At 48.3% G+C, this 22,140-nt stretch overlaps 1 protein-coding gene across 1 annotated transcript in view; it reads right to left on the reverse strand.

Annotated features, from left to right (window-relative positions):
- The window catches only part of LOC129714421 (voltage-dependent P/Q-type calcium channel subunit alpha-1A-like), a 261,546-nt gene that overhangs the window by 64,293 nt on the left and 175,113 nt on the right, over nucleotides 1–22,140 (reverse strand). Inside the window, exons 25-30 of the mRNA XM_055664004.1 lie at nucleotides 20,494–20,553; nucleotides 19,165–19,271; nucleotides 3,993–4,089; nucleotides 2,813–2,973; nucleotides 2,008–2,148; nucleotides 581–782 (exon numbers count right to left, since the gene is read on the reverse strand). Of these exons, the coding sequence (XP_055519979.1) occupies nucleotides 581–782; nucleotides 2,008–2,148; nucleotides 2,813–2,973; nucleotides 3,993–4,089; nucleotides 19,165–19,271; nucleotides 20,494–20,553 (768 nt within the window). The remainder of the gene's footprint in view (nucleotides 1–580; nucleotides 783–2,007; nucleotides 2,149–2,812; nucleotides 2,974–3,992; nucleotides 4,090–19,164; nucleotides 19,272–20,493; nucleotides 20,554–22,140) is intronic.

A 22,140-nucleotide genomic window follows, 5' to 3' on the forward strand; every position in this document is an offset into this window, starting at 1 on the left:
ATTCAGGAGAATTTAATTAGTAGATTGCTGAAATGCTTTATGAACGCTATATATGGTGAAGATAGTTATAGATGAATTATGCTAAAAAAACAAACTCAGTTACTACATTAGCCAAGTACAATTAGTTTAGTTTACTTTAGTTTAGTTAAGGTTGATACGGCTTGGAAACAAGCCCTTCGGCCCACCTAGTCCGCGCCGACCAGCGATCCATGCTCACAAACACTATCCTCCACTCCTTGGGACAATTTACAATGTAACTAAAGTCAATTAACCTACAAACCTGTATGTCTTGGGATGTGGGAGGAAACTGGAGCTCCTGGGAAAACCCACGTGGGTCACGGGGCGAATGTACAAACTCCGTACAGACAGCAGCCGTAGTCAGGATCGAACCCGGGTCTCTGGCGCTGTGAGGCAGCAACTCTACCGCTGCGCCACCGTGCCACCCACTCGGCAGGGGTTCTCAAGAAGTGACAGAAATGTCACCCTGTGCACCCACTTCTGACATTGTCCCATTTGTCACCCAATATCCTTTACGTTAATGCGTTTAATTTCTAACCGTGGCTTGCAAACCCGACGGTACCTCATTTTTCTCCAGGCTGTAGTCCTCCATCATTTTATCTCCCTGCTCCTGAAAGGTGATGATGATCAAGGCCACGAAGATGTTGACAAAGAAGAAGGGGAAGACCACAAAGTAGACAACATAGAAGATAGACATCTCCATCCTGTAACCAGGGCTGGGTCCTTGGTTCTCGTAGGTAGCATCCACAGAATGTTTCAGCACACTGTAGACAACAGGAGGATCCACAATCACTTTATAGTCATAGAGTGATACAGTGTGGAAACAGGCCCTTCCGGCCAACTTGCCCACACCGGCCAACACATCCCAGCTACACTAGTCCCACTTGCTCCATATCCCTCCAAAACTGTCTTATCCATGTACCTGTCTAACTGTTTCCTAAACGTTGGGATAGTCCCAACGTTTAGGAAACAAATAAATTGTTTCCTAAATTGACAAATTGACAAAATAAATTGAATCTTGAATCTTGAATCTTGAGCCTCAACTACCTCCTCTGGCAGCTTGTTCCATACACACAACACCCTTTGTGTGAAAAAGTTACCCCTCCGATTCCTATTAAATCTTTTCCCCTTCACCTTAAACCTGTGTCCTCTGGTCCTCGATTCCCCCACTCTGTCCAACATATAGATATAGTGGCCACCCACGGCACTGACAAAGTTACAGAGCACGCTGCCTCCTTTTGTTCTCCCCCCTGCTCCCCCCCCCCCCCCCCCCCCCCAACTGCAGCTCCCCCACACCAGATCCCCATTGTCCTTTGTCCCCACCCCACACACTGATCATATATTGTTCTCCCTCACGGTGGTCCCGTGACACTGTGACACCACTACACTGTACCTGGTACAGGTGACGATAAAGAAACCATTGCAGTTCAAGAAAGTACTGCAGGTGCTGGTAAAATCGAAGGTAGACACAAAATGCTGGAGTATCTCAGCGGGTGAGACTCTGCTTCAGCCTGAAGAAGGGTCCTGGCCCGAAACGCCCCCATTCCCTCTCTCCATAGATGCTGCCTCACCCACTGAGTTACTCCAGCATTTATAGCCCTGTCCCACGGTACGAGTTCATTCCAAGAGCTCTCCCGAGTTTAAAAAAAATCAAACTCGTGGTAAGCACGGAGAATGAACGTAGCGGGTACGTCGGAGCTCGGGGACGTCCCTTAGCGGCTCGTAACGCTAACGGCGGGTACTCGGGAAGACTCGCTAATGGCAGGCAAGCACGGGAAGACTCGTGAGGAATTTTCAACATGTTGAAAAATGTCCACGAGAGCCCCGAGTACCGACGAGTGGCCATTACCGTAAATCTCCGAGTTCGAATCAAGGCAAACTCGGGAGAAGTCTTGAATGAACTCGTACCGTGGATGAGGGCATTTAGTGTCTACGAACCATTGAGGTTACTGTTCTTGCCTCATGTTGGTCTTGAACAGGGATACCTACTCTGGCCAGCCTTCTCCAGTCGATACAGTGAACAGGGTGAGGAGAGCCCACAGCACATTGTCGTAATGAAACTCGTATCGTCTCCACTCCCTTTTCTGTGCCTTAATATCACTCTCCCTCATGTACACCAGGTACTGCCCTCTGAAACAGAGAAGTGAGAAACAAAAAGCACGCTTTAGACTTCAATGCAGCATTAAACCAAGTCAGAAAGTATTCAATGTAGAGAAAAGACAATAGGTGCAGGAGTAGACCATTCGCCCCTTCGAGTCAGCACTGTCATTCAATGTGATCATGGCTGATCATCCACAATCAGTACCCCGTTCCTGCCTTCTCCCCATGACCCCTGACTCCGCTATCTTTAAGAGCCCTATCTAGCTCTCTCTTGAAAGCATCCAGAGAAGCGGCCTCCACCGCCCTCTGAGGCGGAGAATTCCAGACTCACAACTCTGTGTGAAAAAGTGTTTCCTCATCTCCGTTCTAACTGGCTTACCCCTTATTCTTAAACTGTTTTTAATTATTATAGACTTTATATCTCTATGGTAGAATGTAAAGTAATCAAAAGTGCCTGCGAGTTAATGAACCAGAGATCTAAGCTACATTTTAATATAAAATTGCATACATGTAAGCTTACAAGTAACAAACAAAATGCGTAGATCACCTCTGACAAGTACATAGAGAGTAGATGACTCTAGCATGGGGCCCCCTTAGGCGCGGGGCACAATTGGGAGCAATTGGTCCAATTGGCTTAAGGCCGACCCTGGCTGACAGGGTAGAAGACATAGGGGCTAAACATGAAACCAAGTACCTGCAGTCACGCTCAAACTCTTTGGATTCGTCAGTGCAATAGAAAAACCTGCCCTTAAATAGCTGCACTGCCACCACGGCAAAGATGAACATGAAGAGCATGTAAACAATCAGGATGTTGAGGACATTCTTCAGAGAGTTCACCACACAATCAAAGACAGCCTGGAAAAAGACACCAACAACATTAACCAGGTCATAAAAAGAAATAATGCAAAAATACCCAGTTAAATGAGCTCCGAGCACAGTGTTTGTAGATTCTGGGCCACTCTCTAGTTGGTGATAACCAAAGATCCTACAGCGAGCAAGATGGTCCACTCGACGAAAAAGACGTTGTACGGTCATGGGCAGATCCATGGGTAATTTTCGGCCCCATTTCCGTAACCGGCTTCCGTCTCCGCACCAAAGATCCCGTAGCGGAGCAAAGATACTAGTGCGGAGACGGAAGCCGGTTACGGAAACATCCTCGTAAAAATAAAAGTTATTTGGGAAAAATCTTCTCCTCATTTTCAGAATTTTAATTTATTAACACAAACTGTTCCCCCGCAACGTTGATTACACTGCGGGTCGGGTCGGGTCGGGTTACTGAAATGGATGAAAAAAAGGCCCACGTTCCGCTCCGTTGCGTACTACACGTCAGCCCATTGCATTTAGCAGGAGTGGTCTATCTTGCTCCGCTATAGGCTCTTTGGTGATAAGATGGTTCAGTTGCTTGATAACAGCTGGGAAGAAACTGCCCCTGAATCTGGAGGAGTGCATTTTCACACTTCTGTACCTTTTGCTCGATGGGAGAGGGGAGAAGAGGGCGTGGGGGGGGGTTGAGACTGGTCATGGCTACGTTGCTGATGCAGCGCGAGGCATGTTGTTGGTACATGTGAGAATTCAACACTCGTAACTCCCACATGCAACTTGCAGGGCAACGGTGAAGTCTCGCGGGTCGATGAGAGCGTGGAGGACCGCCTTGAGGGGGGGGGGGTGAACAATGGGGACCCGGTGTGTGGTGGGACCATTGTGGGGGGGGGGGGGGGAACAACAAAAGGGGAACCAGCGTACTTTGTAACTGTCAGCACCTATGGCTGCTATTTGTGTACAATGGGTATACAACAAAGAATTTCACTGTGCCTCGATAATTGTGACAATAAAGCATTCCGTCCCAAAACAAGGGCGATGTTTGTCTTTGTTACCTTGAGCTTGGGCAACCTTTTGATGGTTTTCAATGGCCTCAGCACTCGAAGGACTCTCAGAGATTTGATGGTATTCAGATCCTTCCCCTTGCTCCCACTAGCAAGGAAACAATAGACCATGAGCACTTGGCAGAACATAGAAACATAGAAACATAGAAATTAGGTGCAGGAGTAGGCCATTCGGCCCTTCGAGCCTGCACCGCCATTCAATATGATCATGGCTGATCATCCAACTCAGTATCCCGTACCTGCCTTCTCTCCATACCCTCTGATCCCCTTGGCCACAAGGGCCACATCTAACTCCCTCTTAAATATAGCCAATGAACTGGCCTCAACTACCCTCTGTGGCAGAGAGTTCCAGAGATTCACCACTCTCTGTGTGAAAAAAGTTCTCCTCATCTCGGTTCTAAAGGATTTCCCCCGACAGCAATCTCAGTCTTGCAGCTGCTTGCAAGAGTTCATCTGATCTTGATACATCTACCAACCTCAACTTCTAGAGCAAAATTCAACTTACTTGGAGTCAACATGTTCATTTTTTTTTGTGGCTCGAACACCTGGAATAAGTTCATCAGTCACAGGAGCAGCATTCGGCCATTCTGCCCATCGAGTCTCCTCCACCATTCAATCATGGCTGATCTATCTTTCCCTCTCAACCCCATTCCCATGAGTTCTCCCCATGACCGTTGTCATCATTGCTGGTCAATAGAATAAAAGACTTGGTTTCCTGTGGTAGTAACATAATATTTTTACCACAGCCCCTCCAGTATTTATTTTTTGTCTTTTTTTGTTAGTAATCGCATTGGCCTGACTACCCTGAGGTCAGAGGAGATGAGAGGCTCAATGCCTTAGCCCTATGAAGGGCAAGCGTAGTAGCTTTTGAGGAACAATCTGCCCTCATGGACAGACTCCATCACCGACACTCCTTCCTTCATTGACGAAATCCTCTGCTTAAAGAATGTCCCCATCCTTCTAGACTGAAGGCTCTTTGCAAAACCGATTAAAAATACAGTTATGCCCCTGTCCCACTTAGGAAACCTGAACGGAAACCTCTGGAGACTTTGCGCCCCACTCAAGGTTTCCGTGCGGTTCCCGGAGGTTGATTGTGGTTGCCGGAGGTTGCAGGTAGTGGAAGCAGGTAGGGAGACTGACAAAAACCTCCGGGAACCGCACGGAAACCTTGGGTGGGTTGCAAAGTCTCCAGAGGTTTCCGTTCAGGTTTCCTAAGTGGGACAGGGGCACAAGGAAATTGCCTTCTTATAAAAAGAATATAGCAGTAAGAAATTCATTTCAGTCTTGCACTGTAATCCTTGCTGCATTCTGCGTTTACCTGGGGATTCCTGCATATTTTATTCAGTTTGTGTTCTAAACATTTCATGTTACTCCATATATTTCCTTGCGGTATATATAAGAGGGACTTTCAGGCTATCAATTCTACATCAGCTTTAGACTTTAGACCTACAGCGCGGAAACAGGCCCTTCGGCCCAGCAAGTCTGTGCCGAATGGCGATCACCACATATATTAACCCGACACACATTAAGGTCAATTTTACAATTGAAACCGAACCCAGGTCTCTGGCGCTGCAAGTGCTGTAAGGCAGCAACTCTACCGCTGTTCCTCTGTGCCCGCCTTAAGTGTTACAATTTTAAATGGGTTAGCAATTATGACAATAGACGATAGATAATAGGTGCAGGAGTAGGTCATTTGGCCCTTCGAGCCAGCACCGCCATTCAATGTGATCATGGCTGATCATCCCCAATCAGTACCCCCCGTTCCTGCCTTCTCCCCATATCCCCTGACTCCACTATTTTTAAGAGCCCTTTCTAGCTCTCTCTTGAAAGCATCCAGAGAACCTGCCTCCACCGCCCTCCACCTCCACCAGAGGCAGAGAATTCCACAGACTCACCACTCTCTGTGAGAAAAAGTGTTTCCTCGTCTCTGTTCTAAATGGCTTACTCCTTATTCTTAAACTGGTTCTGGACTCCCCCGACATCGGGAACATGTTTCCTGCCTCTAGCGTGTCCAAGCCCTTAACAATCTTATATGTTTCAGTGAGAAACCCTCTCATCCTTCTAAACTCCAGAGTGTACAAGCCCAGCTGCTCCATTCTCTCACGCCAACTGTTCTGAGGGAGAAGGGCCATGTCTGCATTGGGGCATTGGCCGTGGTTGTCAGGGTGAAGTAGTTGCAGTGGGTTTGGAACAGTCTAACACAGTAACAGATTGCCCTGCACTGAGCAGGGCAGCAGCAGAATCATTCATCAGATGGCACATAGATACATACACGAGGAGAATTCAAATCGAGAGGCGTAGGTAGAGAAACACAGAAAAGAACAGAACACAGTGCAAATCTGATGACAGTATTGCAAAGAAATAGAACAGATATATTACCCCATAATGTTCCTGATCCAGCAGAGAGGAAAGATGAGAAGAAAGTCAGTGTGAAGAGAGGACACAAAAGCTTGGTATACGAACTGCGTGCACAGTGGAGAAATGAGACTAAGAAAATAGGAAGCACAGTTATAAAAAACCCTGGAGGAGCAGAACAGACATGGTGGCAAATAGGGACAGGTGGGGTGGGGTTATTGAAGAAGCAGAGTGCAAAACTCCAGTTATCTTAGCCATGCGACTTTGCAGAATTCGTTGGGAGAATTAGCTGCAGCTGCCTTCTTCTCTAGATGGGGGGGGGGGGGGGGGGGGGGGGGGGGGGACTTCACCAGGATCGAGCACGCAATTATAAGTCCAACATTCGACTCCAATCAGGTTACCCGACAATAACTCTTTAAACACCAGGCCAGTTCTCCCCTTAGGTTAGTCTGCCTTCACATCACCCCAGTTATCGGACACCGAACCCAACTGAACCAAATCAATTTTCGGCAGAGAGAGAGAGAGAGAGAAGTTGTTTTTTTGACTAAAACCTCCGGTGTTGCCTTCGGTTGTGATGTGGATGCAGAACAGTGTCGGTGGAGAATTTTTTATAACACTCATTCTGTCCAATTGTATTTCCACACAGGTGGTGAGAGGGCAGGGCAGTGAGGTAGCCCAGCGCCCTCCGCAGTGCAAAATCATCCGTCTCTTCCAGTTAGAAAACAAAACACAACAGGAGTGTTACAAATAAAATACTAACTGGCATCCATGTCGCATTTCAATTGGAAGTCAAACTTAAAACCACCGGTGGTTGCGGATTTTTCCATGCTGGTTAACGTATAAACCACGGATGCCTGTTCAGTATCCTGTTTCCTGTTTCCCCCGTGTTATCCAACCGAAGGTTCAGGCATGCAACCTTCCCTGTGATATTCCAGGTAGATGCCCGCTTTGCATGGATTCCCAGGTTGTGCCTGTCTCTGGATAAAACATGAAACTCCTCCGCTGCAGGGTACACAGTCACCACCTTTGCTCCAGGTTAGAAACATAGAAAATAGGTGTGGGTGTAGGCCATTCGAGCCAGCACCGCCATTCAATGTGATCATGGCTGATCATCCCCAATCAGTACCCCGTTCCTGCTTTTCCCCCCATCTCCCTTGATTCCGTTAGTCTGTGTGCTCAACGCATATTTACCTGTTGATGTTTCTACAGGTAAACAGGGATCTGGGGTTTAATGCACAGTGGGGAATGTACATTTTGGAGGAGTACAGACTCAATGGATATCCCCATTGCAGCTCTCAAGTGGAGAAATACTCCTGAAAATAACTTTGATAGTGCTGTGGGTGGCTGCTAGTTGTGTGTCAAAGCAAATAATCTCACTGTGCGTAATCACATGGGAGAATAAAGTATTCCTATTCCTACCTTCCAATCGGTTATTTAGTTGGGAGATATAGCGTTGGGAAACAGGCCCTTCGGCCCACCGAGTCTATGTTATCTCATTTTCTCATCCACTCCCTACACACCGGGGCAATTTATCGAAGCCAATTAACCTACAAACCTGCACGTCTTTGGAATGTTGGAAGAAGTAGCTTTGCAGGAAGAACGTGCAAACTCCACATATCAGCACCCTGAGGTCAGGATCGAACCCGGGTCTCGGGCGCTGGGAGGCAGCAGCTCTACCCGCTGCACCACCAAAACGCCCTCACTTCATTACTGTACCCCCCCCAACAGTGCAAAGATATGCAGTGTGTCAACTCATGCCTTATCCAGAGACCATCCCGAACCAGGCAACAACATCTTATCGAACGCCACAACTATCAGTCGAGGGAAAACAGAAGAAAATGCCACGGTTATTGGTTTGCAGGTTAAAATACAAACTCTAGATGGAATGGCTTGGTGCAGATTGTAAGATTGTCTTTCAATCCAACTGAAAGAGGGCAGTAAAATAATTCCTTAACACCCAAGTGTGAAGTATCAAGTCATACCCCGCAGGTGGCAAGTTGAGGATTTGTGTGCGAGAGAGCATTTGAATGAATTGTCCCGAGATCCACAACCCCCTCCTCCCAATCTTTCCCAGTCTCCACAATACAGAGCCAAAGGCAAGGGTAGCTCTCTGCTACTTCACACTATGGGCCAACCTGTTCATGGGATGGGCAGAGTTGACCATGAAGGGAATCAGCAATGAGACCATCCCCAATGCCAGCCAACTCAGATTCCAGTTGGATGTAGTGGAAAACGCAAGGTAAAAATTTGGTGTACCGTTAAGTCAACTGCATTCATTTTACCTCCATTGATGTCAGACAGACACAAGCCATTGTTTACATCTCAGGTACATCATAATTTGTGTCAGATCAAAGTATTGCCTGCATAAATGTGGACCCAAAGAAGGCAGAGGCTACATGAAGGATATGAACTTGGATCTTCAAAGTCTACAATCACAGCCCCAGGATTTAATTGTTGGAGCTCCTCAGAGCAGTGTCCCTGACAGTCTCCAAATGCTTCATTAAGTGACCTTCCTTCCTTTGTAAGGTCAGCAATGGAGATTGATTCTAATGGTTGCATCTGCAACATCTCAGCAGATGAAGCAGGAGCTAGGCCTGAGCTGTTGAATGACAATAACATATGCACCACAAGAGCAGCAGGCATTAGCCCTTCCCAATAAGTGAACGCCTAACTATTTACTCCCAGCATTCAAGGACATCGCTTTCATTGAGTACCCCCCTTCATCAATATCTTGGGGTCACCACTGTGCCAGCCAGATAGGTATTAAGGCCATACATAACCTGGTCCAAGCCAGAGTGTGTATCTGTAGGAACGTGGGCAATGGCATCATATGGGTTAAGTCTACAATGTCAATGATATGGCTGTACTGCTTCAAAGGTTTAGTTTCTCTCACTACCGACTGTGGCTGGAAGGGTGGATTAGAGGCTGGATATCCTGCAGTTGAGTGACTCAATAATTCAAAGTTATTCATGAAAACATAGGAAATAGGTGCAGGAGTAGGCCATTTGGCACTTCAAGCCAGCACCGCCATTCAATATGATCATGGCCGATCATCCAAAATCAGTACCCCGTTCCTGCTTTCTCCCCATATCCTTTGACTCCCTTAGAGCTCTATCTAACTCTCTGTTGAAAACATCCAGTGAATTGGCCTCCACTGCCTTCTGTGGCAGAGAATTCCACGGACTCACAACTCTCTGGGTGAAAAAGTATTTCCTCATCTCAGTCCAAAATGGCCAACCCCTTGTTCTTAAACTGTGTGACCCCTGGTTCTGGACTCCTGCAACATCGGGAACATTTATGATGGGTTCGATCACCTATAAGGCACAAGGCGGGGAGGGTGATGGAATACCCAAGTGGGTGTAACTCCAATTACACTCTGGAAGCTCAGCACCATCCAGTGCATCACTTCTCACCTGAGTGGCCTATTCTCCCCCAACCCTGAGTGTTAGTTTCTATCTCCACCTGTGGCTGTGGTAAATAGCGTCTACAAACCACACTGCCGTTACCCCAGGGACTAACCTGGCTAAAATGAAGGTGAGGCATCACGGGAAAGGTTTCGCCCCTGACCATGCGTTGCTCCAACAGTACTTCAGGGCTATTGTGCTGACTTTAGGCCCACCTTGTGTTGTTGTCCTGCCTGCCCTTTCTGTGTGGAACATCAAACAGCACAGTACAGGAATGGGCCTTCAACCCACAATGTTTGTGCCCAACATGATGCCTAGTTGATCTGCCTGTACATGATCCATATTCCTCTAGTCCCTGCATATCCATGTGCCTATCTAAAACCCTCTTAAACGCCTCTATTGCATCTGCCTCCACCACCACTCCTGGCAATGTGTTCTAGGCCACCACCGCCAACCCTATGTGTCATAAGCTTGCCCCGGCACATCTCCATTAAACTTTCACTCTCACTCCCCCTCCCACTCCGTCTCCGACCTCTCTGTCCTGGGTCTCCTCCATGGCCACAGCGAGCAGCACCGGAAATTGGAGGAACAGCACCTCATATTCCGTTTGGGGAGTCTGCATCCTGGGGGCATGAACATCGAATTCTCCCAATTTTGTTAGTCCTTGCTGTCTCCTCCCCTTCCTCAGTCCCCCTGCTGTCTCCTCCCATCCCCCAGCCTTCGGGCTCCTCCTCCTTTTTCCTTTCTTGTCCCCGCCCACCCCTGCCCCCGATCAGTCTGAAGGAGGGTTTCGGCCCGAAACGTTGCCTATTTCCTTCGCTCCATAGATGCTGCTGCACCCGCTGAGTTTCTCCAGCTTTTTTGTGTAACCCTCCATTAAACTTTCCCCCGCTCACCTTATATTCATTCCCGCTTGTGTTGGATATTTCCACCCTGGGGGAAAATGCTCTGACTGTCTACCCTATCTACGCTTTTAATTTGATATACTTCGATCAAATCTCCTGACAATCTCCAACATTCCGGACAAAACAATCTAAATCATAGAGTGGAATCCACAGAACCATCCAGAGTGGAAACAGGCCCTTTGGCCCAAATTGCCCACTCCGACCAACCATGGTCAGATGAGGAGAAGCCATTTACTCATATTTTAGTCTGAGGAAGAGTCCCGACCTGAAACGTCACCTGTCCATGCATTCCAGAAATTCTGTCTAACCTGCTGAGTTACTCCAGTAATTTCAAAAAAAAATTTATACTTATATTTTCTATTTCCATTAGTTCATAAGCCACAGGAGCAGAATTAGGCCATTCGGCCCATCAGGTCTGCTCCACCATTCAATCATGGCTGATCTACCTTTCCCTCACAACCCCATTCTTCCATCTTCTCCCCCTAACCTTTGACACCCGTACTAATCAAGAATCTGGAAGTCTCCAATGTCTTGGCCTCCACAATCCACCTGTGGCAATGATTTCCACGGATTCACCACCCTCTGACTAAAGAAATTCCTCCTCATCTTTCTAAAGGAACGTCCTTTTATCCCGAGGCTGTGCCCTGTGGTCCTGGACTCTCCCACTAGTGGAAACATCCTCTCCACATCCACTCTGTCCAGGCCATTCACTAGTCGGTAAGTTTTAATGAGGTCCCCCCCCTCATCTTATCCACATATGCATCTGTTCAAATGTCTTTGGAAATTTGTAGAGGTTCCTGAATTGATGTGGGATGTCTGGATGGAGGCGTTGGTGAGTGAGAAGGTCTTCCTTCGCACTACCAGGACATTGGTATCCCTGTGTGCTCCCCTACAGGTCTAACTACTGAAGGACAAGATGCAGACTTGCCTTCCTCCAACACCTTAAACATCCAGTTCAGAATGTCCCGCTTACATCTGATGTGTGATAATTATTGTCAGGTGGGTTGTAGATGGACATTGCAATAATAGTCTGAAGAAGGGTCTCGACACGAAACGTCACCAACTCCTTCGCTCCATAGATGCTGCCTCACCCGCTGAGTTTCTCCAGCATTTTTGTCCACTTGCAATAACAACCAGATTGGTTCTCTCTTAGTCAAGGATCAATGATCCGAATCTCTCCACAGAGGAGCCCCAGGAATCTGTTAGACCCACCCGAGAGGGGGGAAGAGCCCCTTGGCCGAACCTTGCATCTGAATGACTCGCATTGAGAAGTCGGGGGGGGGGGGGGCCGGGGCAAGGCCTCCATCCATCTCAGTTGCCGGGCAACGGGAATAATGCTGCATGAGGTAATGAAAATAATAAATATACAGGAGGCAATTAAAAGTTAAAAAACAGATGAGGAGGCCCCTCTGATACCAGGGAAATGCCAATGAGTTACTGATTAGTGCAATAAATCCCCACAGCAGATGCATTGGTTGATTTACATTTCAGAGGACTCCTGATTTGTCCCCAGATCTGGCGTCGGTGGCTTCCTGTTGAGAAAGGTGAAAGTGATTTAAACAGGAAAACACGAGCTACACACCCCGGCCGGCCGTTTGGCAACTCAGTCATGCAGGATGCCGTTCTTCAATGCTCGGTCATGGCTGCTACAATCCCCCTCCCCCTCCCTCACCGCCCCACCACACATCACCCCCGTAACCCCTTTGGCATTCCTTCAGAAACCTCTGGTGGGGAATGCCAAAAGCCACCTCTGCCAAGGTCGGAGAGAAGTCAAAGCCAGGCACAGCTCCAGAACCAAGGCAAGGTGACACCACCGAAGTCTATGCCAGCGTGCGGGCACTCGCTCATGGTTGACCACGGTGGCAGGGAGGTGGGCGCGCGTAAAGACGCAGACGGTCGGTTTGCAACGGTAACTTGTGGAGCCGGTGACGTGCGTCCTCAGCTTGCAACATGCAGTGCCAACTGGTGCCAGGTGAAACAAGCTGGTGAGAACTGGCACCACTCGCAAATGGTATACGCAGGCTCTTTCTGGATCAGCCCTTGAGTTGAGTTTGTCACCTTTCCATCATTGCTGTCTTGGCCACTGCTCCTGGTCTTGTCCATGCCGCTGAGCATGGGAACTGCTCCCAGTGAGTATGTGGGATGGACTGTGCCTGCTGGGCATTTGATAGCAGCTTGCCTGAGCAGGATTCACTAGTTACCAATGCACCTCCCTAACTGGAGAATCTGAATATCGTTCAGGTTAGGGATCCCTGGCTGATCTTTCGCTGCTCCCATAGGAACAATGGGAAGATATGCAGCTTGAGACTTGATACCGTGCGGAAACAGGCCCTTCAGCCCATCGAGTCTGTGCCTACCATAGCCAATTGACCTGCAAACCCGTACTTCTTTGGAGTGTGAGAGAAAACTGGAGCACCCTCAGAAAACCCGTGCAGTCACAGGGAGAATGTACAAACTCTGTACAGATTGAACCTGGGTCTCTGGCGCTGTATTGCCCCCGTCCCACTTAGGAAACCTGAACGGAAACCTCTGGAGGTTGTAGGTGGTTGCCGGAGATTGCAGGTAGTGGAAGCAGTTAGGGAGACTGACAAAAACCTCCGGGAACCGCACGGAAACCTTGGGTGGGGCGCAAAGTCTCCAGAGGTTTCCGTTCAGGTTTCCTAAGTGGGACAGGGAGCATTAGGCAGCAACTCTACCGCTGTGCCACCGAGCAGCTCCTTGAACCTGTTTTTATTTCAACTGAAACCTGACTCCAGACACCAACTTTATCCCTCATTTTATCGCCTTGAAAACTCTGTTTGTCAACAGGTGATTAACTTCCAGTTACCAATTGACCCGCATTCATTTGTCTTTTCCAGGAGAAATTTCCAATTCTCTACTACCCTCTGCATGTAGAAGTGTTAACAAAATCCCCTTCTAAAGGCACAGCCATCAAACTATTAAACTCAACTTGAAACAAACTCTGAACTAAAACAGCCTATTGCACTTTATCTGTTTATTTATGTGTGTGTATATATATATTCTATGGTATATGGACACACTGATCTGTTCTGTATTTATGCCTACAATACTCTGTTGTGCTGCAGCAAGCAAGAATTTCATGGTCCTATCTGGGACACATGACAATAAATTCCCTTGACTTGACTTGCCTCTTATACCAAGTCTTGCTCCCAGATTCAATCCAATTCAACTCCCCAAGACTGGTCAATGACAACAGCACATATTTGGTTATTCCACTAGAATTATGTTCTTGACACAAGGTGTCTCAGTCTTACTGGCAGTACTTTTGGTTTGTACTAAGCAAGAGAAATGTGGAATACAAGTCAGGTACAATTCAGTATCAGGGGCAATTGATCACAATCTTGACTGCGATTTCCAATTAAAGTCTTGGTCCTGTAGTTGTGTGCATGTGTGAGTCCGTGCTGACCAGCGATCCCCGCACACTAACACTGTCCTACACACACTAGGGACCATTTACATTTATACCAAGCCAATTAATCTGCAAAGTCTTTGCAAACCGAAGATCTCGGAGAAACCCACGTACATACTCCGTACAGACAAGCACCCGTGGTCAGGATCGAACCCGGGTCTCGGGCGCTGTAAGGCTGTAGCACGACCGCTGCAACACTGTGCCGCACCAAGCCTTGAACAGCTGTCATTTCTGTGTCTACACTTCACCTTTGATAACAATCTCTGAAACACTAGGATTGTCAATTGATTATGCTGTTGGATCTCATGTGGAGAGCCTAAAGGGTTTCCCAGGCAAGACGGTGTGTTTGAAGCATACTCACCATTGCTTGTGGTTCAACAGGTAGATTGTGCATTGTGAGATCCACAATGCTAGTGTTTTTTTGAAGGCTGATGTTTGAAGGATAAATATCGGCCGGGTCACCAAGGACAACTCCGCTGCTTTTCCTCCGTCCTCAAGGAGGGAGGAGGTGGCAACCTCGATTGACCGTCGCATCTGACAATGCAACACTTCCCCCAGTGCAGCACTAATGCGACAGCCCAGAGTCTCCCGAGGTGGGACTTGGCAAGGGCGCAACGCGCTAACCCACAGGCAAAGGGACAGACTCTCGTCGAAACCTATGGCATGCACTGACATGCAACATGCAACCAATGCTTGTCGCATTTTTCTTTGCCAATGCTCCAACCTCGCCTCTAACCTACACTGCATGGCAATGGGGTCCATCTCAACCCGTCAGTCAACATGCAAGATGGGATCACTCAGCCGTTCCTGGCAAGACAAGAGAGGTCATCCCACTCTAGAAGCCACTGGGTGTGATTGGTACAAGTAATTTGGTGTAGACCAGTGATTCCATGAATCCTGTATATACACTGGGAGCATGAGGGTGAGGGTGAGAGGGGGGGGGGGGTGATGTTTAGCAGAAAGAGGTCTTGGAGACAGACAGTCATGTTGTTTCCAAGAGGATTCGAGCAAATCACGAGTCCCAAACATGGACAACGCAATTCCTACCACATCAGCGTGCAACAAGTCAGCCTGGTGTCAAGGGCGGAGAAATATTCAGTATTCAGAGAATCCAAGAAGCTTAAAAGGCCGAGATTTTGAAATATTTATATTACTTCCACTTTAAATTTGTCTGAATAGTTACCACTTTGTAGTAACTCACGTCCACCTTCACATGCGATGAATTATTGATATTTTTAGTTGAGTTTAGTTTATTGTCACGTGTACCGAGGTACAGTGAAAGGTATTTTGTTGCGTGCTAACCTTAGTCAGCGGAAAGACAGAACATGATTACAATCGAGCAGTTTGCAGTGTATATTTAAAAGGGTGGAGTGATTGTAATATGTGACTGTACATCTGCTTCTGTGGCCAGCACGCAACTAGTCACCTGGGTTTGTCCGCTATCTTGGGACCAAGATTTGCTTCATGCATCTGATGTCCTCAATGATCTCGAACTTGCTGAATGGTTTGAGCTGCATTTATTTTTTCCACTTTCATTAATGTCACCTGGCGAATGATCCAAGGAGGGGGTGTGGTGGGGATTGCAATGTGGAGGAGGTATGGGAGTACCTGGATACCAATGACGTCCCGGACATTTTAACTCCCCTTCCCAGTCCCACACTAATCTTTCTGTCCTGGGCCTCCTCCACTGTCATGTGAGCCCCAACACGAATTGGAGGAGCAGCACCTCATATTTCGCTTGGGCAGCTTACATCCCAGCGGTATGAACATTGACTTCTCCAACTTCAAGTAGCCCTTGCTTTCCCTCTCTCTCCATCCCCTCCCCCTTCCCCAGTTCTCCCACCAGTGTTACTGTCTCCGACTACATTCTATCTCTGTCCCGCCCCTCCCCAACATCAGTCTGAAGAAGGGTCTCGACCCGAAACGTCGCCCATTCCTTCTCTCCAGAGATGCTGCCTGTCCCGCTGAGTTACTCCAGCATTTTGTGTCTAACTTCAACTAAAACTAACATGTTAGTGGGTAGGTAACATTGAGGTAACGTTAATCTACTAAACACAAGGAAGCTGTACTGATGGTCCTGCCATATCTCAGGAGTGACGGAATTTGAATTAGCCAGTGTCAATGGTGGAAATCTTGGCAAATCAGGCAGCATCAGCCTGGCCCACTGTTACTCCAGCACTTTGGGTTTTTTTTTCTGTAAACCAGCATCTGCACTTCCTTCCTTCACCGTTGTGCTTTCACTCAGATTGTTTTACAAGCACCTTGATTCATTTTAACATCGATTTTCTAAAATCGGCAGCCTGACTAAGCTAAATGTAATGCCATGATCAGCCTGCAGTGATATTTAGACAATAGACAATAGGTGCAGGAGTAGGCCATTTGGCCCTTCGAGCCAGCACCGCCATTCAATGTGATCATGGCTGATCATCCCCAATCAGTACCCCGTTCCTGCCTTCTCCCCATATCCCCCGACACCGCTATTTTTAAGAGCCCTATCTAGCTCCCTCTTGAAAGCATCCAGAGAACCTGCCTCCACCGCCCTCTGAGGCAGAGAATTCCACAGACTCACAACTCTCTGTGAGAAAAAGTGTTTCCTCGTCTCCATTCTAAATGGTTTACCCCTTATTCTTAAACTGTGGCCCCTGGTTCTGGACTCCCCCAACATCGGGAACATGTTTCCTGCCTCTAGCGTGTCCAAGCCCTTAACAATCTTATATGTTTCAATAAGAAATCCTCTCATCCTTCTAAACTCCAGAGTGTACAAGCCCAGCTGCTCCATTCTCTCAGCATATGACAGTCCCGCCATCCCGGGAATTAACCTTGCAAACCTACGCTGCACTCCCTCAATAGCATTTTACTCTGATATCAAAGGGAATAGCCACTAAGCCTTCGGTCAGTGTGCAAGTATTACACTGCTGTAGACATTATTGAAGCATATTCCCGTTATAATTAAGATTATTCATTCCAAAGCCTCCTAAATTCCTTTATAAAATGCAATTGTTTGAGCACTCTATAATGCCAATGTACATGATTGTCAATACTGCATTGGAGATCCACTTCTCAGCAGATGTGTACCAAGATTTAGTTGACTTTCGAAACCAAGTGAGACCACACACACTGAATAGTTTTGGACAACTGAATGGGTTGTGTCGGCGTTGGTTACAAACAGCAAGCACGACTTATTCTTGATACCCGCGTTCCTAGTCTAGAAATGAATGGAAGATCGGTGTCGAATCCCAGATACTTCTTCAACCTGTCGCCACGGGTGGCTAACGATTTAAATGGCGAGGAACATGAGAGGACAACAAGGAAATGATAAGCGGAACAAACAACTCAGAAGCAGGAGAGATTTGTGCATGGGGTGAATGATGGAAGATTGAAGCTCGGAAACGTACCAAACATACCAGAAATTTGAATACTTGACAAAGAAACTTCATGTGATTATCAGTGCACTAATCAAACACAGCCCCCAACCAATAATTAAACCCTCGTTGCTGTTGCTCTACAGTCTACATTACAGCATGGCATTCACGGAACAACATATGAACCGTTTTCACTACTTAGCCATTTTCACAACTTTCAGCGTTTTCACAAGTGTATAGAATCTTTTTCTTGTTTCTATCCCCCAACCTCAACATGTGGCCCTGATGGGAGAGGGTGAGAATGGGGTTGGAGGCTTGCAGGACATTGATTTACTCTTTCACAACAAGCAAGGGCAGTGTTTATCATCCCTCCCTAATCACCATTGAAAAGCTGGTGGTGAGCTGCTGCCTTGTGAGTGACCACACTCCATTCACTGAAGGTGCCTCCCATAGTTTTGTTGGTGAACGTGCTTCAGGACTCTGGATGATGGGGAGAAGATCTTTCCACGTCAGGCTGGTGGAGGGAAAACAAAAAAAAGTATGGGGTGTTCACAAAAGGACACACAGAGCGCTGGAGTAACTCAGCGGGACAGGCAGCATCTCTGGGGAACATGGCTACATGATGTTGCGGGTCGTGTCTGAAGAAGGGTCCTGACCCGAAACGTCACCTTTCACGTTTTATTGCTGTTTGTGGGATATCCGCATCAACAATTTGGCAGTGGCGTCTCCCATATTACAACTGATGTAATGTACATTGGAAGATCCTGAAAAGGATACAAACTAGGCTGCACATATGCAAAACGCAAGTGTGTCCCGACCCGAAATGTCCCCCATCCTCCTTCTCCAGAGAACCCGTTGAGTTACTCCAGCACTTTGTGTCCTTTTGTGTATATCAGCACCTGCGGTTCCTTGTTCCTATAAGGTACGGTGGTCCCGCGCTCCTGCCAGCCTTGCCCATAATCGAGGAGGCAGCGGTCAGGGGTTTGGCAGGCGCAGCTGCAGTAGCCGGAGGAAGTAACCGCACTGCTTGTTGTAGATGGTGCTCAAATCAGTGTGGCAATAATAAGCAGAGTGAATATTCCCGGGTACAGGACCACCCATCACTCATTCACACTTGTGTTATCCCACTTTCACATCCACTCCCAGCCACTAGGGGGCGATTTACAGAGGTCGTTTAACCTACAAACAGGGTGGGAGATTGCAACATTCACCTGGTCCATCCTGTTTCGACGAATGCAATGAACCCGATGTGCACAATCAAATAAGATCAAATGAACAAGTTGATCTACAACTTTAGGCTGTGCACGCCATACGCAAGAAGAAGACCTATAAACCCGCACGTCTTTGGGATGTGGGAGGAAACCAGAGCACCCAGAGGAAACCCACATGGTCACGGGGAGAACACACAGACAGCGCCCGTAGTCAGGATCCAAGGTGTGTCTCTGGTGACGTAAGGCAGCAGCTCTACCAGGGACACCTACAGCCCCGGCCCTACTGTTCTGGCTCTGGACACTTATGAAAACTTAAAACGTGAAAAGTTTGCTAAGTACAGTCGGCATGCATCCCCTCCTCTCTCTGCAGGCATAGAGACACAGGCAGAGGCAACGCACACTGTGCCTCATCAGGAGAAACCAAACACACTGCAAACGCCATTCCTGGACAGCAATCGCTTCCAAAACAGGCACGGGAGATTGGGAAGAAACTTACGTGAAAGCAAACGCCACCAGCGCCCCACTGACCACGATGAAGTCCAGGATATTCCAGAGGTCTCTGAAGTAGGCACCTTGGTGCAGCACCAATCCAAGGTCAATCATCTATTCAGAGAAAGAGAAACTCATTCAATGTGGATAGACTTCAACTTTCCTTAGTTGCTCACCTTTCATGCCAGTGGGTTGGCTTGGCGTATCTAGCCTGTGCCAGTTTAGTTTAGTGCAGAAATACAGCGCGGAAACAGGCCCTTCGGCCCATCGAGTCCGCAACGACCAGCGATCCCCCACATTAACACTATCCCACACACACTAGTGACAATTTACACACACACACACACCAAGCCAATTAACCTACATAACTGTACATCTTTGGAGTGTGGGAGGAAACGAAAGATCTCGGAGAAAACCCCACGCAGTCACAGGGAGAACGTGCAAACTCCGTACCGACAGAACCCGTAGTCGGGACCGAACCCGTGTCATTGGCGCTGTAAGGCAGCAACTCTAACACTGTGGCCGCCCACAGTTGACTCCCTCTCCAAGTTTCTGAGACTTGTTGAAGGACAACACAGCTAAACCCAGTCCCCTTAGCAACCAATAATGAGGAATAGGACGTGTAGATTCACTGTTTTCCCGGCGAGTTTCATTTTCTGTACAACTCGCTCACATGGAGAACATGGATCGAGTGTGAAGAATGGTTTTGACTCCAACACCATCTATCCATGTCCCCAGAGATGCTGCCTGACCCACTGAGATACTCCAGCACCTTGTGTCCTGATCATCTTTACCAGGAAGATGTAAAGATTCCAAGGGAACTATTTCAATGAGCACGGGAGAAACCTGTTTCCTGAATAATATTTCCCTCCAACAGCCAGAAATATATTATTTTATCACTGTTTGTGGGATATTTGCATCAACAATTTGGCAGTGGTGTATCCCACATTACAATTGATGTAAAGTACATTGGAGGATCCTGAGCAGGATACAAAATTGGCTGCAGATATGCAAAACGCAAGAGTGCTCCCGACCCGAAATGTGCCCCATCCTCCTTCTCCAGAGATGCTGCCTGACCCGCTGAGTTACTCCAGCACTTTGTGTCTCTCTTCTGCAAATCGCGTGTGCTGGAGTAACTCAGTGGGTCAGCCAGCATCAATGGAGGGAGTGGATAAGTAACGTTCTGGGTCAGGGCCCTTCTTTGGACCGAAATGGAGACTGAAGAAGGGTCCTGACCCAAAATGTCACCTATCCATTCCCTCGACAGATGCTGCCTGACCCATTGAGTCTCCAGCATTTTGTGTTTTGCTCAAAATTCCAGCATCTGTTGACTCACCTTAATAACCATCTCAAAGGTAAAGACTCCTGTGAATACATAGTCAAAGTATCTCAAAACCTGTGAAAAGAAGGAATAAAAATATTGAGTAATAACCAAGCTGCCTAACGTGGTGGCATCATTAATTAAATTAAAAATATCATCAGCTCTGACAGATTCTAATTGGAAGTACAAGCAAACATGTTTTCACACCAAAGGCAACATCTGCAGCCTGAAGAAGGGTCTCGACCCGAAACGTCACCCATTCCTCTCCAGAGGTGCTGCCTGTCCCGTGGAGTTACTTCAGCTTTTTGTGTCTATCTTTGATTTAAACTAACGTCTGCAGTTCTTTCCTACAAATTTAATCTGCAGTATTGTGACTGTTGGCACCTGGAACAGCCCACGTTTCACACAACCTAACATCTGATTTTACTTCGGAGTCACGTGAGTGACTACGTGAAGAACCCACCCAGCGCGCAGGCGCGGCATTACGTCAGCAGTGCAACAGCGGCAGCAGCTGGAGCCAGGCTCTCCAGCTGCAGCATAAAGACGAGACCTCAGGTAAGTGCCTTTTTTGTTACAGAGTCGCTCTAGAGAGAATAATGGCCTCTCGCAAGCGACCAGCCAGGAGGACTGCCTGCCCAACTCCACCCGAGGACGGGTCCATAGCGGGACGGCAGCCTCTCGCAGCGGAGGAGCTTTTTCAACGCTCCCGCTCACCCGACACCGAGCCGCCCCCAGTGCTGCAGATTTCAACGCCCCGCACAGGGAGGAAGGCGACACATAAAACCGACCGGCCGGTGTCCTCCGATGAATCGGAGGAACGGGAACACTCTCCCCCACCGAAAAGGGGAGACGCTCGGATCAGCTGCATGAGGCAGCTCCTCGAGCGCATGATAAACGAGGAGATGCGGCATCTCCCAGGAGGACGGGCTTTGGCCTCCTCCTCTCCACACCCTTCTGTACCCTCTATGTTCGAGGGCAGTAAGGGAGGCCAGGACTGGGCTGGCCTATCCCAAGGGCAGGCGGAGGATACCGTCAGCATGCCGGGCGTGCCGGAAGAAGAGCTACTGGGTGTAGTGGGCCGATATGCGGCACCACCAACAACTGGGATGGTGTTGCCACCCAGAATGGCGGCCACTATAAACAGGCTGTCCAACAACCCGCTGCAGGACAAAGCTGTCCAGCAGGCCCTTGACAATTACATCGCGCCAGAAAATTGCGAGGCGCTGAGGGTCAAGACGGTCAATGGGCAGATCTGGAACCAGCTGGGGCAGCAAATCAGGGCTCAGGAAGTCAAAATGCAGCGAGTCCTGAAGCTCCACTCAGCAGCCGTCACCGCCTTTGCTCGGTCCGTTGGGGATGAAGACCTGACCATACCCCAGCAGGATGCCCTCGCACTGATGTGCAGCACCACGTATGAGCTAAATAACCTACGGCGGGACAACATCAGGCCTGCCCTCAACCCAACATATGCCGGCCTCTGTAAAGCTCCAGCGCCCGAACGACAGGCGCTGCTATTTGGTGCGGATCTGGCCAAAAGGCTGAAGGAGTTGGAAGAGGCGGCAAAACCAGTAGGCCTCATGAGGGCAGGGCCAGGACCGAGCAGGGTGAAGACACCCAGTTGGCCGCACGCCTCGGCAGCCACCAGCAGATACCGAGCTGGTG

The sequence above is a fragment of the Leucoraja erinacea genome, chromosome 39, assembly GCF_028641065.1.
Source record: "Leucoraja erinacea ecotype New England chromosome 39, Leri_hhj_1, whole genome shotgun sequence".
Taxonomy (NCBI): domain Eukaryota; kingdom Metazoa; phylum Chordata; class Chondrichthyes; order Rajiformes; family Rajidae; genus Leucoraja; species Leucoraja erinaceus.